Source organism: Oxyura jamaicensis, chromosome 28 (genome assembly GCF_011077185.1).
Source record: "Oxyura jamaicensis isolate SHBP4307 breed ruddy duck chromosome 28, BPBGC_Ojam_1.0, whole genome shotgun sequence".
Lineage (NCBI taxonomy): Eukaryota > Metazoa > Chordata > Aves > Anseriformes > Anatidae > Oxyura > Oxyura jamaicensis.
The window spans coordinates 4,806,260-4,822,764 of NC_048920.1; the positions used below are offsets into that span (position 1 = coordinate 4,806,260).

Here is a 16,505-nt window from a genome sequence, read left to right on the forward strand (position 1 = left end):
TCCCGGCGTGCTCTCGGTCCTGCCTGGCCCTCTGCACGCTCAGCCCCGTGCTAACGGCCGGGCTGCCCCGTGCTGCCGGGAGGGAACGCTGCAGCCCTGGGTGGGCAGGGAGCACCGCTGCGCTCGGAGCTGAGGGGGGGGGATTTGTTGTCCCACCCCCCAAAAGGGGAGCGAGGGGTCGGTTTGGCTGTGAAATTGGACTGCTGCAGGTCAGCAGCACGCTGGCTTGTGCCGATCCAATGGGCAGGTAGGCACGGGGGAAGAAGCTGGCCCGATGGCTGAGCCCTGCCATCCCTCGGCGGGGCTCCCAGCGGGTGCCGCACAAGCTCTGGTTTCGTGCTCTGGCTTCCTCTGCCCCGTGGTTTCCTTGCCCTCCGTGCCAGACGGCGAGCAGGGGGCGACTGCGATCCTTCAGGATCGGGGGGCTGACAGCTCTCCCTCCTGGGTGGCAGCGCCCCGCTTGGAGCAGGCCCTGGCTTCGTGTCCCACCTGGGGAAGGTGCTGCATGCCAGCACAGCACGCACGTGTGCCCGGCCCTCAGTTGCTCTCGGTGAGGGTAGCGGGCCCTGGCTGCAGCTGGCCTCGTTGGCTGCTGTGCCCAGAGAAAGTCCGTCCTCACCCGCGGGGATCCTCCCGGGGACAACAGCCTCTCTTCCCCTCACGGGAGCTGCGTGCCCGTCGTGGCTCGCCCCGTAGCACGGCAGTTTGAGCGTGTGCCCTGCTTGGGGGCTCCTGGGTCCGGCCAGCAGCAGCAGAAGCTGTCCCTGCTGCCAGCAGCCTTCTCCCTGGGGACGTCATTCTCCCCAGGGAACTTTTCTGGCTCCAACTCGTTGTTTTGCCTCCTGCCGTGGCCAGGCTTTATTTATTTATGGCAGCATTTTCAGAGCTGAACCCGCCGTGCTGCTCCTGTTCCCCCAGCCCTCCGTCACAGTGCCCATCGTCATCGCTAGCGGGCCGTGCTCCCTGGGAGACGGGAGCCATCGTGGCGCTGGGACTCCCTCTGGGCACCTCCCTCCCCATCGCCTCGTGCTCATTTTCTCCCTCTCTTTCCGCAGCTCGCCGAGCGAGGAGCCGCACTGGGAGGACCATCTCCGCAGGATGTTCTCTCCACCAAAGAGCTCCCTGTAACCGGCGACGATGACAATCCCGGCGGGACCTCGGAAAGCACTAACGTTTCAGTAGCCCAGCACCCGTGGGTGGCCGCTTACCCCTCCTTCTCCACGCCCCTCCCTCCCACCACGCCGGGATGCTGTATTAACCAAGGAGAGCCCCGCTGCTTTTCTCCTCGCCCCTCAACTTTCGGCAGCTCTGGGATTTGTATGGCAGCAGCGTAACCGTGGAGAGGCCGGGGTATCACAAACTTATGGATTTTGATAAGAGAGGAGGGAAAGGGGAGCTGGAGGAAGGTAAAAGGATGTCCAAGACGGGTGGAGGAAGGAGCAGTCATGGAAGCCGGAGTGCTGGAACCAACTCGGGAGTCTTAATGGTGGGTCCCAACTTCCGCGTCGGCAAGAAGATTGGATGCGGCAATTTCGGGGAGCTCCGTCTAGGTGAGAAGGGCCTTCTTCTGTCCTCGCTGTGCCTGCTTGTGCCGTGATTGCTGCTGCATCCTCCCGCAGCAGGAGGAGCTGGTACGGGCACTAGGGATGCTGACCAGCCACGCTGTGAAGGCGTCGCGTGCTGGGGTAGCTCACGCTCGCATCGCAGGGCTTTCTTCCCGTCAGCACCTTCCTGCTGTGCTTCATCTCCCAACCCCCCTCTCAGAGCTGACGGACCCATCGCAGGGGCGTTTCTGTCTCTTTCCCGTACCCGTTGCTCTGGGGGCTCCTCACGGAACGCGCTAAAGCTCAGTCCTGGTGGTCCTGGTGCAGGATCCCTTGGAGGCTGACGTGTGGTGAGGTGCCGCTGTGCTCCCAGAGCTCCCCGTGCCTCGGGAGGGAGAGCAGGGGGTCTGCGTGGCGCTGGTCTGCTGCGGCAGGCACCTGGGGAAGGGGCAGTATGTCGTTCTGGGGAGGTTCCCTGGTTGGTAAAACCCGCTCATTTCGCATACCCTCCTGAAACTTTACGGAGGGCAGAGAAGAAGGGCCGAACAAAACCCAGAAATTCTTGCGGTCGCTTTCAGTTTTGAACCGCGTTTAGCAGGAAAGGTTCAAAAGCAAACTCTTCCTTGGAGGGGAGGTTGGTTGTTTTTTCCCAAGGAGTCAAAGTGCCCCAGGAGGTTTTCACTGGGCTTTTATCTCCCCGGTGGGCATCGGGCAGCCAGGAGAGGCCGGGCAGTGCCGTGCCAGCGGCGCAGGCTGACCGCCTCCAGGAATGCGCGTTGGATGCATCGGCAGAGCCAGTGCCAGGCAGGACGTCAGCCTTGGCTGCTCTGCGAGCGCTTTGGGAAAAGGGCTGTGCTGGAGGGAGCTGGCAGAGGGCCGCTCCCCGGAGAGGCTGGGGGCTCGTGCCGGCCGCGGGGCTCGTTGCCGCACGGGGTTTTAACCAGCACCTTTTCTAGGCAAAGCCTGCAGGCGGCGGGGTCTTCTCGGCGGGCTCTGGGGGTTTGGAAGGAGCGGAGGTGGGAGGCTGCCCCGAGCCGCCAGCGGCCCCAGCACTGCCTGGAGGGCAGGGGAAGTTTCCCCAGCTCGGTGCGCCGGCCCTGTCTGCGGGGAGGTAATGGTAGCTTGCTGGCAGCTCTCGCAGCACCACAGACTGCCTGGTGCCAGCCTAAACCCTCCTGCCCCCGACCTCTCCAGTGGGATCGCCGCTTAATTGCAGAGCGCGGGGAAGGGCGCTGCTTCAAAGCCAGCGGTGGAGGGTCCGTCCCTGGCAGCGGGCAGAGCTCTGCTCCTTCCTCCCGGGCGGCTTTGGGCTGCTCCTTTCACCCCTGCCTGGGACCGGGTGCCCTCGGGGACTGCACCTCCCGCTGCGGGGCTACAGAGCCTGTGCCCCCTCTTCCAGCCCTGCACATCCTCCGAGGTCCTGCTCTTGTGCCCTGCGCTGTTCTGGGCTTTTCCCCAGACTCTTGCAGTTGAAAGGGAACAGTGCAGAAAGCCCAAACAGCTGGGGCTGATCCTGCTGCTCTGCCCCGACGTGACCGGGCTCCTCGCGTTTTGGGCATGGCACTGGGGCAGTGCAGGACAGCTTCTGGGCCCGCTGTGCACTTTTCCTACCCCCGCCCCACCCCACAGTGCCCGCCCCTAATGCCCTAACGGGCTGAGCACGAGACCTCACCGCAGCAGCGCCAGCCACAGCTCCCTGGCTCTTCTAAAATCGCATCGCTCCTCCTTAGGTGTGCCTCTGAGCTGCCTCGGGGCCCAGGAATGCCCTTGAGACCTGACAAAGTAGGGATTCCCCAAGAGGTGCTGCAGGGGTCCGGAGGGATCCCTCAGTGCCAGGGTGGTGAAAGCAGGGATGCTCCCTGGCACGCTGGGCAGCCAGGTTTCCCCTGGGAAGGAAGTGTTCAGTGCTCAAAGCAGGCAGGTTGTGGAGGCCAAAGTGCAGCTCAGCGCTTACAAAAAATAAAAAAAAATCTTTCTGATTTTTCCTTTCAAAAAAAAAAAAAAAAAAAAAGCCCGAGATCTTGCAGAAACACGTCTGGGGCAACTCCTCCATTCCCGGCAGCAGGGGAAGGAGGGCGATGAAGTTGTCCTCAAGCAGGTGCCGCGTTGCCCGACTCCACCGCTGCGGCAGGAGGCAGGCGCAGCTCTGCCCTGGGTGCTTCAGCTCAGGCCCCGCCTGGGGACACGCATCCTGCGAGGCTGGGAGGTGTGCAAACTCAGGGGCCGTTTGTTAAATGAATGATAAATTGATCAATAATTGATAAAAAGAAATTTTTATTTAAGCGTAAGGTGCTTGCGGGCGGCCAGGAGGGGAACGACTTGGCCAGGAGTTCCTGGCTGCCGGAGCTGTGTTTGGAGCTCCTCCTCGGTGTCCGCGCTGCCCTTGGCATCCTGCCCAAGGCTGCGGCCCGGTGTGACGGCGCTGATGGAGGAAGGAAACTCCAGGAAGGTCTGAGGTTGGAGCCTGAAGCACCTGCGCGCTGTGCAAGCCTTCTGCCAGTGCCGGGCTGCCCCAGAGCTGCCTCGGAGGCAGGAGCAGCCGTTTGGGGAGGTGGGGTGAGGATCTGGGGATCCGGCAGGAGCTGCTGCTTTTGGTCTTCTCACGCTAAACGTTTACACGCTCGTTGCTGGCGATGTTTTGTGCCTGCCCCTCTCCACCGCCCCAGTGCCGCTGTCTCTCGCAGCGGGGTGGAAACACGGCAGCTGTCTTCCTGCAGAGTTAAACGATGGAAGTTAACTTCTCTTTTAAAACTGAAACAGCACTGGGGAGGGAGAGGAAGACAGCAGTGGGGCCTTGTGCTGTGGACGAGCCAGCAGCAGGTCGCTGGGGACATGGCCCTGAACACGTGGGCTGCTGGGGACGTTCCCAGGCCTGAGCTGTGGCTTTCACCCGTGGCCCGCAGGCTCCTGCTTGCCCACGGGCTGCTTCTGGGGGCACAACCGCTAACTCAGAAAACGCCGGCAGTGGTCAGCACACTGCCCTGAACGCTCCTCCGGCTTCAGCCCTGCGGAGATGTCCTTACCCATTCCTGTATCGCGAAGGGCTCGGACCACCCTCAGCTGGGTGCCGCGATGGCTCCAAGCTGCAGCGCTTCCAGGCAGCTCGCAGGCGTCTTCGGGAGAGAAAAGCCCCCGGCCTGCTGCTGAGCAGCCGCTTGCCTCCCTCGCAAACAGCTCACACTGGCTTTTCCCCTTGGTCTTTCGCAGCCTCCTGCAGAGGAAGGTCAAACTCTCAAATAACCTTTTTTTTTTTTTTTATCCTTCCCTCTGATCTGTTAAAAGCAACGCTCCAAGGCGCTGGCATTGCCTGGGCCGAGGCAGCTTGTGGCTGCTGCTGGGAGCTTCCGCGCCGTGGGGCTGCCTCGCGCGGGGACCGCAGGAGCCCAACGAGCCCCGGCGGCGACACCGCGCTGCTGCTGAGGGCAGGAGCTCCGTCTGGGGGCACGGCGCGGAGCCCGGCCCCTCTCCGGGCCGTGATGTGCGGGAGCAGGTGCCTGATCCCACCGCTGCCAAATCTGCCCTCGGGAGGGGGGAATCGGGGTGTTAAGAGAAAGCCACGTCTGGCTTCTAAACGCGACGCAGCCCAGCCAGCCCTCCCTGGCTCCCCCCGGCCCCGCGGCTGGGCAGCAATCTGACGTGCCGCCCCGTGCAGGTGCTGGCAGCTCCATTTGGAGGCGCCGCCAGCGCTGAGCGGGGCAAAGGCCTCTGCAAGTGCAAATATTTGCTTGCTGCTGCCCATCCTGCCACTTATTTTTTTTCTCCCCCCCCCCCCCCCCCCCCCCCCCGTCCAAACCACCCTGGGGTCTGTGAGGCCTGCAGTGCTGGGTCTGACCCGGGGCAGCCCCAGGACTCAGCGATTTTGGGGCACCCGAGCTGCCGCAGCTTCTCCCTGCTCCCCGTTGTTCCTAGCAGCTTCGTCCCAGCCCTCAGAGCGCCATAGGAGGGGGCAAACCACGGGGGGGTGAAATGATTTGGGGGTGTCGGGTGATTCGGACTCGTTTCTTGGCCAGCTCCCTTATGGGCCGGTTTTAGTCCCACCAGCAGCAGGGCTGCAGCTCTCCGGCCGTGTCTTGATTGATTTTTTGCCCTATTAAGACCCAGCCCAGCCTGAGGGAAAACCCCAAATGATTTTAGGGCTGCGTGTTACTGCCCTGACGGCAGCAGCGAGTTTTTGGACCTAACAGCAAGGCCCTGTGGCTGGGGCACACGGGGGCCCAGCACCATCCTGCCTCCCTGTCGCAGAGGGAGCTGCTCCGTTAACATCTCCCATTCATCCCTCCTCCCGTAATCCTGCCGCTGACTCTGGCGCTCAGCAGCTGGCTCTGATGTCACCCGGCGAGGATTTATTGCTGCTTCAGGTGGGGAGCAGCAGCCGGAGCAGATGAAATCCTGTGCCAGGAGGAGCCTGTTCCCTGAGCAAATCGCTGCGAGGAAATCCGAGGAGACAGACGTGGCTCCGTGCCGGGCAGTGGGGCGGCTGCTGGCTCTCGTGCTGCGGGAAGGGCCTGGCTGCATGTCCCTGGTGTCCCAGAGAGCTCTGGCAGCAGGGGCTCTGATCCATTTGCAAACCTCTCACCTCTTTCTTCGTGGACCTTGGGCAGAGGTGGTGCTGACGCTCCCCAGGTGTAGCCCCTTCCCCGAGCCCTCCTGGCTCTGGTGCAGACGCCGTAGCCGAACCTTTCTGTAGCTGCGGCCGTGAAACCCCTGCAGTGAAGGTGCTGAGCTCTGTCGGAAGCCATCAGCAGGGCTTTGGGGCGGTGTGGGAGCTCTTTCAGCTCTCCTGGGCACCCAGAGGCAGCCCAGCCCTCCTGCAGCACGTCGGTGCCTTCAGCTCCTCGCACAGCACGGGGCCGTGCTGCGGGTCTGCTCCCAGTCAGCTGGGGCACCCGATGGGCACCCGATGGGCTAAATCCGCCTTGGCGCTGGGCTCAGCACCATTCCGCAGCTCCCCCCCCCCCCAGCCCCGCTGCCCCTGCACCCCTGGGGGCCTCCCCCTCCTCCCTGCCCCCCTCCCCGTGGTCCCGCTGCCCGCAGGTGCCATCCCCGGCCCCGGCCCGGAGCGGGGCAGCTGCAGCAGCCACCGGGGAGGAACGGGCGGCTCCGTGGTGCCGCAGCCCTGCTGCCTGGCCGCTCACATCCCTGCAGGCCGGCGCAGGGAAGCTGCCCCCTCCCAGCAAGCCTGGCAGCGGCCCCCAGCAGCCGGGGGAGGAATCCGTGTGCCCCATCTGGGGGTAATTAGCAGGCGTGTTGCAACTCAGCGCAGTGGGCTCCAGCTCCTGCTCACGCCTCGAGGCCTGTTTGTGGGTTTGGGAGCTGCCGAACCTGTTGGGGATGTTGTGCAGGCCCCTGGGGACTGCAGCAGGCGGGGGGGGGGGTTGGGGGGGGCGTAATACAAAGGCTCTCTTACTTCCAATGCCTTTTTTTTCTGTCTCTCCCTGCAGGAAAGAACCTCTACACCAACGAATACGTAGCTATCAAATTGGTGAGTCTTCTCGTGGTCGGAAGGGGGGGGCATTGGGGCAGCCTCACGGGGCAATTGTTGGCCCTGCCCAGCCTGTCAAAGTGGGTCGGGACAGGCTGCGCAGGGGAGCTGTGCTCGCTGCTCGGAATCGAGGGCATGCAGGCAGCCAGCGTCATTCCAGGGGGGGTGATGCAGCCCTGGGGAGAACAGCTGGGGCTTTGCTTCGCCAGGAGCTGGCTGTGGCCTGCTGTCAGCTCCCCTTCAGAGGTACCCACGCAGGGAGCTCCTGGAGAGCGTGGTCCCACCAACACCAGCTCTGGAGGGGTCGGATCAGGCTCCCGCATGGGCTGGTTTCCTCCCCCCATCCCCGGGGTCGTTCTGCACTGGTTTTTCTCACCCCTGAACGCTGCCAGCCCCAGCTGCTGCCAGCCTGTGAAGGAGGAGCCAGACCTCCTGAGCATCGCGCTCCGTGCCCCAGCCTTAACTGCTCTCCTTCTCTCCTCCAAGGAACCCATCAAGTCCCGGGCCCCCCAGCTGCACCTGGAGTATCGGTTCTACAAGCAGCTCGGCAACGCAGGTACGGGGCCGGGGCCGAGCTGCCGCGGGCAGCCGGTGTCTGGGCGATGGGGCTGGGGCAGGGAGACTTCTCTAGAGCTGTCTGCAACTTCTGCAGCTTTGCTCCCCAGCCCGAGCTGCTCTGCCCATCTGCTCGGCTGGGAGAGGCTGTTCTTACGCAGCCACGTCTGATCTTTGATCCCTTTTTATTTAGTTCTTCCCCCCCAGCTCCCCCGCAGCAGTCAGGGGTGCAGATGGAGCTGTCTCCCTCACCCTCCTGCCAGGAGCAGAGCCGGGCTGCCTGCGGCGTGGAGGGAGGGCGGTGCGGTGACCCCCCACCAGCAGCCCCCGTGCTGCTCAGCCCCGCCGTGACCGCTGACAGCCCCTGCTCCGTCTCTTGCAGAAGGAATTCCTCAGGTTTACTACTTCGGCCCCTGCGGGAAGTACAACGCCATGGTGTTGGAGCTGCTAGGCCCCAGCCTGGAAGATCTCTTTGATCTGTGTGATCGGACCTTCACGCTCAAGACCGTCCTGATGATCGCGATCCAGCTGGTGAGCACGGCACCTCGCCTGCTGCTCCTTCGGGCTGCGTGGGGACCCCAGCACCGGGCGGGCCTCCCCCCACGCCTCGTCCTCTCCCTGATACAGGAGGGATGAGGTGCGGGGCAGTTCCCTGTGCCCACCAGTGCCGGGTGGCCCTGGCTGCCCTGTGCTCTCCCTCGCCCTGCTCCAGGCACAGCCAGGTGTCTGTGACTGTGTCAGAGATGCCGTTGGAGCAGAGCTGAAGACCCGCTCTGCCTGTCCTTCCGACGCAGTGTGACGTGCAGCGTGAGGGGAGCCGGGCTGCCGGCTGGGTTGAGGCAGTCTGAGCACAACAGGGCCCGAGGGAGGAGGGCACGGGGTGTGTGTCTGTGGCTGCAGTTGGCGCGTCTCCACCGCGGTGCTGACCTCCCCTCCTGCCCCAGATCACGCGGATGGAGTACGTCCACACCAAAAGCCTGATCTACAGAGACGTCAAGCCAGAGAACTTCCTGGTGGGGCGGCCGGGCAGCAAGCGGCAGCACACCATCCACATCATCGATTTTGGCCTGGCCAAAGAGTATATCGACCCCGAGACCAAAAAACACATCCCCTACCGAGAGCACAAGAGCCTGACGGGGACAGCACGCTACATGAGCATCAACACCCACCTGGGAAAAGGTGCGCGTGTGCCGTGCGGCCAGCCCTGCCTTGGCCAACAGGGGAGGGAAGGGGGCTGCGGAGCACGAGCTCCCCCCTGCCAGCGGTGAGGCTGGGGACAAACAGCCTCTCCTTCAGCCTGGGGGGTTGGCAGGGGACGTGGGGTGCTGCGGGAGCTGGTGGGGACAGGGAAGGGGGCTGTGGTGGGAATGTGCTCATGACTGCTGCTTGCCCCACTCAGAACAAAGCCGCAGGGATGACCTGGAAGCATTAGGACACATGTTTATGTACTTCCTCCGCGGGAGCCTTCCTTGGCAAGGCCTCAAGGTAATTGCCAGTTCCTGCTGTCCCCACACACGGCTGCCACGTGGCTCTGGCTCTGCCCCGGGCAGCAGCCAGGAACGGGGGAAGAAAGCGTTGGCCCCTGGGGTGGCTGAGGGTTGGAGCCTTGGTGGATTCCAGGGCTCTGAGCTCTGTGCCCGACCCTTGCTGTGCTGAGTGGCCATAGGGGCCCCCTCTCGGTGTCCCTCCCTCTGTGGATATCCCAGCTACCGTCCCAGTGGCTGTCCTGGCACTGCGCTCACCCCCCGCCTGCCCTGGGCAGGTTCCCAGCAGTGAGCTCTCACGGCCACCTGGGCCAGGGGCACCAAGACCCCACTCCTTGTCTGCCAGCGCCCAGAGCCTCCCCTTCTCCTCCTGACCTGCTCCTTGTCTCTGCCAGGCTGACACGCTAAAGGAGAGGTATCAGAAAATCGGCGACACCAAAAGAGCCACTCCAGTGGAGGTGCTCTGTGAGAACTTCCCAGGTGAGGGCTCTGTGTGGCCCATCCTTGTCCCCAGCCTGGCCCCTTGCTGGCCTGGCACCTTGTCCCCCTGCCCCAACCGAGCCCGCTCTGTCCCCGCAGAGGAGATGGCCACATACTTGCGCTACGTGCGGCGGCTGGATTTCTTCGAGAAGCCCGACTATGACTACCTGCGGAAGCTCTTCACAGACTTGTTCGAGAGGAACGGTTACGTGTTCGACTACGAATACGACTGGGCAGGGAAACCGCTGGTGAGCGGGGAGGGAGCCGGGGGTGGCGCAGGGTGCTGGCGTGAAGGAGGGCCCCAAAGCCAGCTCTGAGCCAGGGAATCGGAGCTGTCACACGGGAGTTGGAGGCTCCTGGAGCTAAGAGGAACCCAGCGGCTGAGCTGGCGCCTCGCTCCAGCCTCCATGGGCTCAGTGCAGCCGCGCGCCAGGCGGGGAGATGGGGGGGCTGGGATCTGGCCCCGATTCCGAGCTGCTCTGAACGTTTGGAGCAGGCGGTGGTGGGTGGCGGGAGGGCTGCTGGGGCGCAGCTGACGTTGTGCTTGTCATGTCCCCAGCCCACCCCCATCGGCACGATGCACAGCGAGGTGCAGGTGCAGCCCCCGAACAGAGACAAAGCACAGCCACACACCAAACACCAGGTGAGCAGCGGCGCGGCCCTGGCCGGGGCACGGCACCGAGATCGTGCGTGGCTCGAGCTTCTGATCCACGCAGCCTCAGTGCCCAGCAGGGGCTCTTCGTGGAGGAGGGACTGCGGCGTCCTTTTTCCCCCAGTGCTGGTTGTCAGAGGGTTTCCTTCCTGCGGGTCTGAGCTTGAGGCTTGTGGAGGACCCTGGGCTGTGTCCCAGGGCCAGGCCACGGGCGGAAGCAGCCGCAGGAGGCTGGAGCACAGCTGGGAAATGCCAGGGCTGGGCTCCAGCTCCAGCGGGACTTAGCGCTGGTGGGTGTGAGCACGGGACACTCCGAGCCGCCTTGGTGATAAGGGCGATGCCCCCGGTGCTACATCCCCCCGGGGCAACGCGCTGCTCTGTTTGCTGTTCCACTTCTCTTTCACCACTGGGACAGAGACACTGGACGAGGGAGGGGTGTTCTGGGGGGGGTTGTGGGGCAGCTCGGCAGCTTGTGGCTCCACACCGGGCACGTGGGGCCGAGCTGGGGGCAGCGCAGGGCAGAGAGATGGGCCGAGCTGCCAGCCATACTCGGTGCCGTGGCCTGTGCAGGAAGCATTGTCTGGGGACTGCTGCCAGCAAGAGCAGAGCTCACACGTTTCCCCAGCTGTCCCGTACGGACCCTGGACTTCTTGGTTTGAGCATCCAAGGGGAGCAGGCGGGCTGGAGCCGAGCACACAGCACCCGTCCTCCCGCAGCCACATGTCGGCCCCGGGTGGCCGGTGTCTGGGCAGCGTCCCTAGGGAGGCACAGCGTCTTCAGAGCGCATCTGGCTCCTTCCCGGGAACTTGTCCCCGTGAGCTCTGCCCTCTGCCTCCAGCGCCTGAGAAGTGCCGTGCTCAACATCTCGAGGGCTGTGGGAGAAGCAGAGCCCAAAAATCCCACAGCACTGAAGCAATTTGGGACGTGGGGATCCGAGGACCCCCACCAGTCGTGGGGCTGCGCCATGCTCACCGTGCTGAGGGTTTGGCAGCGGGGTGCTGCATCGCTGGGGGAGCCCTTGAGGCACAGCACAGCTCAGTTCCTCGCGGTGGCACCACAAAGAGCTGCACCCGCCTCTGCTGAGTGGCTGCCGGACCCACGCAGGGCGGCTGAGCTCCGTGGGGCAGCGCAGCCCCAGCTGCCCCATGCGGAGGGAAGAGCCCAGTTCTTTGTGGGGGCTGTGATGTGAGCGTGGCAGGGAGGGTGCAGAGCCCACCGTGTCCCAGCAGCGGTTTCAAGGAGGAGCCGCCGGGACAGCGCAGGGCGAGCACGCTCCGCCATCACAAACTCGAGCTGCTCCGGTCATGGTTTTGCTTTTGCATGTCTTATTTTCTCGACTCCTTTTGCCACTCTTCTCCCCGCCCTTTCCCTCCACCTCTTCCCTTCTCTCCCCCATTCTTCTTCCTCTTTTCTTTTCTTTTGTTTCTTTTCATTCTGTTCCTCCTGCCTGTCGCGAGCAGCCGCCCGAGGGGACGGAGTTGTGGGATCCTCAGGCCGGTGGGCAGCCTGCCGAGGAGCCTTTGGGAGCTCACCTGGCAGCCGGCAGGCTCGGGGGGTCCGTCCAGGTACACGCAACCACGCGCCGAGGGCATGGGCGGGCTTGGGGGAAAGCAGAGCCAACCCGCGCCAGGCCCAAGTGTGCCCGCCGGCCGTGCCAGGCAGCAACCCCACTCCTCCGCCCGGGGCCGTGCACGCCGGGCTCTTGGCCAGGCTGCGACTTGCTGGCACAGGGTTGTCCCCGTGTGATGCCCGGGGCCCTGCTCCCGGCTCGCAGCCGAGGCTGGCACTGCTTCCCGGGGCTGCCGCTGGGACTCAGAGGGCAGCTGGAGACGGGCACAGCGCCGGCTCTGCTCCGTCTGTCCCGGACACGGCCTTACCCCCAGTGGGGACTTCCCTTTGCCTCCATCGCTCGAATGGAGTGGCGGCTTCGAGCCCGGCTTCTCCTCCCTTTCCCTGGGCAGCCCTCAGCCTCGGCTCCCCGCCTTGGTCCTGTCCCTGCGCCGCCAGCCCCCTGCTCGCCACCTCCTGCCCCTGCCTCGGGCTGGCCGGCTCCAGCCCGCGCAGTTGGGTGGGGGCACCAGGGGCCCCTGAGCCCCCCCAGCCAGGCCTGTGCTGCTTCCTGCGTCTCTGCTGCTGTCCCCGCCGCCGCTGCTCATTCCTGCTGCTCTGCGACAGATCTCGACGGGTGCTGGGTCCTGGGCTCAGCTCCCGTCATGAGGCCAGGGCAGGCCGTGGGGACAGCTCAGCCTGCCCCTCTCCTCCAGCATCCCCTCCCTGCCCCTGCGGCTGCTCCCTGCTCCTGCTCTTCCGGCCTCCCTCCCATCTCCGCCCGTGCCCAGCACTGGGGGGGGTGCTGGTGGCTCATGGGACCCCGGGCTCGTTTCGGGGGACGGTCGCTTGAAGGAGCCCCGCGGGCTGGGCACCGTGGCTGTCGGCCGGCAGCTCTGTGAGCCGGCGAAGGGCCAAACGTCCTCATGGGCACAAGCAGCTTGGCGATGCCTGCGCATCCCCCAAGGTACTCCTGGCTTTGCAGGAGCATCTGAGGGGTTTTCAGGCAAGTCCCCATTGCCTGTGCCAATCCCATCCCTGCCTCGGTGACCGGGTTTTCCTCTTGGCCCTGCTGCCTGTGGGCGGGCAGGGCCCCGGCTGCTGGCAGGAGCCTGTGGGGTGGGCGCTGGGCTCAGCCCCACAGGGCCCAGCGGTGCCAGGGCTTGGGGTCCGTTGGCGAGAGCTGTGTCTGGATGCTTGGCTTGGCAGAAGGATGGCGTGGGGCAGCGAGCAGTGTCACGGGGCCACCAGCAACCCCTGTCCGGGGGGGGTGGTGTGCAGGGGAGCTGGGGTCGTTGCAATCGGCTGTGCTCAGCGCCGAGGCAGAGCAGCGCTGGCTGGGCGAGGGCACTGTCCTGCTGCCCCATGTGGGGACACCGGTGCTCCTGGCTCTGGCAGGGCAGGGCTGTGCCACCACCTGGGGCTGCCGCAGGGCCGGGGACGAGGCTGAGGACCAGCCAGTGCCCCGCAGGATGCCCCCATACTGAGACTCGCTTCCCTGCAGGTGATGAGCTCCACCAACGGAGAGCTGAACACAGATGACCCGACTGCAGGACATTCGAACGCCCCCATCACAGCCCCCACCGAGGTGGAGGTGACAGACGATACAAAGTAAGGATGCGTCCTGGCCGTCCCCTGGGGCGGCTGCTGGTCAGGGCCTTGCCTTGCCCCCCGGGGGAGGAGCAGCCCAGCAAACATCTGCAGCTCATCATGGGGACCCAACGAGCGGTGTCCCTGCAGGGCCACCACCCCCAGCCCCTTCCCAGCCCCAGCACAGCGCCCGTGCACGCAGCTGGGCCCGTTCCCTCTCGGGGAGCCCCTGGCACCAGCCAGTGGTGTTTGCCGTGGCTGTCATCGAGTGCCAGGGCCAGTGCCACCATGCTGAGCATCACTTGTGGCTGTCGCTGCGCTCCGCACCTGGCCCAGGCCATGTGCTGGGGCAACTCTGCCCCAGGTGGGGCTCTCCAGGCTGCCGAAGGCTGTGTGTCCCCTGGTGCCCCACGGGGGTGCTGATCCCATCTGGGCCAGAGCACTGATGGGTCCCCTCTGTCCCCAGGTGCTGCTGTTTCTTCAAGAGAAGGAAGAGGAAAACCACCAAGCGTCGCAAGTGAGCTGCCGGGGCCGGGTGGAGCGGCGTGCGCGAGGGCTCCTCTCCCTCTGGCCGTGGCTGGATCTTGACCCGTGGAGCCGGCGGCGGCGGCCCCTCGGTTGGGCCGGGGCCAAGCCAGCTGGCCTCCCCCGGCGCCCCACACGCAGGTGGGGAGCGGGGCCTCCCCAAACTGCTTGTCCTTTCCTCCGCCACTCGCCCAGTGCGTGGCCGTTTACTCGAACCAAGCCCGACTTCGCTGAAGTTCCTGCGTCCGTCTAAAAGAAAAAATGAAAAAAGAAACGGAAACAAATCCACAGCGTCACTTGCTTCTGAGTCTATACCTAGTTTGACACGGGGATCAACTGTACAGACTCTAAAACGTCGCTGTCTTAGAAGAAGCCGAAGACAATTTCGAGAGCAGTGGGCTAAGGAGGATTTTTTTTTTTTTTTTTCTGTTGCTTCTTTGTCTCTTAAGTTAATTTAAAGTGAGTCTCGGTGCAGAGTGCTGAGTTGTCAGTCTTTGACCGTCATCTTCAGTGTTACCGAATTCTGCTCTTTCATTAGGGTCCCTTGCCCCCGTCCCCCGTTAGGTTTCCCCTCCCCTTTCGTTAATGCCTGTGGTGACGAGCGCTGTGGTCTGTGGTACGGCAAGAAGTGCTGGGTGCGTGCGGGGTGGGGAGGGGGGGAAAAAAATGCGTTTACACTTCTTTTTATGATGCACTTTTGCTAGCAATACAAGTGATGTTTGGTCTTGCCATGAACAGCCAGTGACTCCCGGGGGCAGGGGCACCAGGACAGGACTGAGCCGGAGTCAGGCAGCACCAGAGGGACCCACGAGAGCACGTTTCAGAGCGCAGTTGGAAGGAAAAGCATCTCCTCTCTGACGCTGTGATGTCTTAGGTCTGGATTTGTTTCCACAGCAGCTTTAGGTCTGTCAGGCAGCACAGGGCAGGTCCTGCGGCAGTTTTATTGGCCTTGGTTTTACAGCCCCTGCGCTGTGTGTCCGAGCCCCTCGGGGTGATGGCAGGCACAGGGCGAGGGCGCAGGGCCTCATGCCAGGGTGGGCACGGAGGCACTTGGCGACGGTGACCGGATGGCGAAGGGCACTGGGGCGCCAGCGCTGCCGCAGCCACCGTCCCTGCAGCCTCTGCCTGCTCCCCGCTGCCTCCCACAGTGGGGCCAGGTCTGATTCTACCAGGGGAGTGGGGGGTAATGAGGGAGGGAGGGAGGGAACTGGGTTTTTTTTAGCCATCGTCTCACCCACACACGCAGACCCCCAGACACCCTGTTCCTCACCACCCCAGGGCCACTGCAGCTTTCCCACATGACCGACCCCGCGCTGTTGTGTGTATTGATCACCACACATTGGAGGGGGGGAGGGGGGGGGCACGCTTATCTTTACCAAAACCCTGTTGTTCTACCCTGAGAGCGGGGCTGAGGCTGTGCTGAGGCTTCTGGGGAGGGTGGGGGTGGGGGAAAACGGGAACATCTGTGGCTGCTTTGAAGCATTTGTCCAAGCCGAGCATCTCGGGAGGGAGGGGAGGCCCCAAATAGCACGAGGGGCTGTGCCAGCCCTGGGGGGTGCTCACCCTGCCCTGCCCCAGCACCAGTCGGGCACCTGTGGCCCCAAGGGCGGGCACAGCACCACGGCCCCGCTTCTGCCTGAATTCAGGATTGAACCCAGCTTTGGCTTCTGGGCTGCAGCAGCCAGGGCAGCCCCAGCTGCTGCCACATCCCCTGGCCGCGGTGGGGAAGGACGTGCAGCGTTTGCCCTCACTTCCCCAGCGAGGCAAAGAAACAAAACAAAACAATCGCCTTAAATCTTCACTGGAAGCGGACCCTTCTCAGAGCATCAGCTCAGACAAACCCAAGCAGAGGCCGAAGAGGAGCCGTGGAGGGGCAGGGACGCGGCCGAGGGCGTTTGCTTGACTCCAGCTGCTCACCCGCTGCCGCCAGCAGCTGTGAGGGGGGGCCAGGGCTGCAGCCCCCAGGACTCCCTGTCCTTCCAGCACGGAGTCCAAATACTGAGATTGTACGTGAGGGCGTTTGTTCCATTGCGAGTTTAGTTACTGCTTTAAAACAAAGTGTACAGAAATGGCATTTAAATTTCTCTGATGCTTCATTGAAGCCATAGAACTTAGGGGCTTTTGTTTTTTTTTTTAATAAAAATATAAAATAAAAATAATAATAAAAAAAAATCTTTAAAACCCTCCACTTTTGTCTGTGTGTCAATGCGTGGCCCCAAGGGTGGGACATGGATCCGCACCCCCCCCTTTTCCTCTGCAGCTCAACCAGTAGCATTTGCCCCATGGCCCCTTTGAGGGCTGGTGCCTCAGCCCCAGGTAATCAGGTGCCTTTCCTGCTGCTAAACACTGCTGAGCTGCAGCTGCAGCCCCTTGTCTCTTTTTCACATGAGCAGCAGGAGCAAAGGCCATGGGTGCTCAGGGGAGCAGCAGCAAGGCGATGGCTCCAGGCAGCTCCCTGCTCAACCCGGCTCTCCCCCAGGCTCCCCAGGGGTGGGTTAGGCCTGAGGCTGGAAGTCAACGGACACAGCTTCCCCAGGGCAGAGCTGTAGCTCAAGAAAGGAAAAGAGGAAAGAAAAGAGCAGAAAAGACCAGGATGGGGCCTCGTGCCTCCTCAAGGGCGGCACTGATGCGGTTGCAGGGTGGGA

General features: G+C 63.7%; 1 protein-coding gene across 5 annotated transcripts in view; it reads left to right on the top strand.

Moving 5' to 3' along the window:
• The window catches only part of CSNK1G2 (casein kinase 1 gamma 2), a 39,007-nt gene extending 23,014 nt beyond the window's left edge, over positions 1 to 15,993 (top strand). For 4 of the 5 annotated variants that reach the window (XM_035348253.1, XM_035348252.1, XM_035348255.1 and 1 more), the window contains 12 exons: positions 1,056 to 1,550; positions 6,986 to 7,026; positions 7,513 to 7,582; positions 7,964 to 8,112; positions 8,526 to 8,760; positions 8,981 to 9,066; positions 9,461 to 9,545; positions 9,645 to 9,793; positions 10,105 to 10,188; positions 11,658 to 11,762; positions 13,250 to 13,356; positions 13,802 to 15,993. In XM_035348253.1, the coding sequence (XP_035204144.1) occupies positions 1,364 to 1,550; positions 6,986 to 7,026; positions 7,513 to 7,582; positions 7,964 to 8,112; positions 8,526 to 8,760; positions 8,981 to 9,066; positions 9,461 to 9,545; positions 9,645 to 9,793; positions 10,105 to 10,188; positions 11,658 to 11,762; positions 13,250 to 13,356; positions 13,802 to 13,856 (1,353 nt within the window). In that variant the 5' untranslated portion in view covers positions 1,056 to 1,363 and the 3' untranslated portion in view covers positions 13,857 to 15,993. The remainder of the gene's footprint in view (positions 1 to 1,055; positions 1,551 to 6,985; positions 7,027 to 7,512; positions 7,583 to 7,963; positions 8,113 to 8,525; positions 8,761 to 8,980; positions 9,067 to 9,460; positions 9,546 to 9,644; positions 9,794 to 10,104; positions 10,189 to 11,657; positions 11,763 to 13,249; positions 13,357 to 13,801) is intronic. The other variant, XM_035348256.1, reaches the window with a different exon arrangement.
• Positions 15,994 to 16,505: the final 512 nt, after the last annotated feature.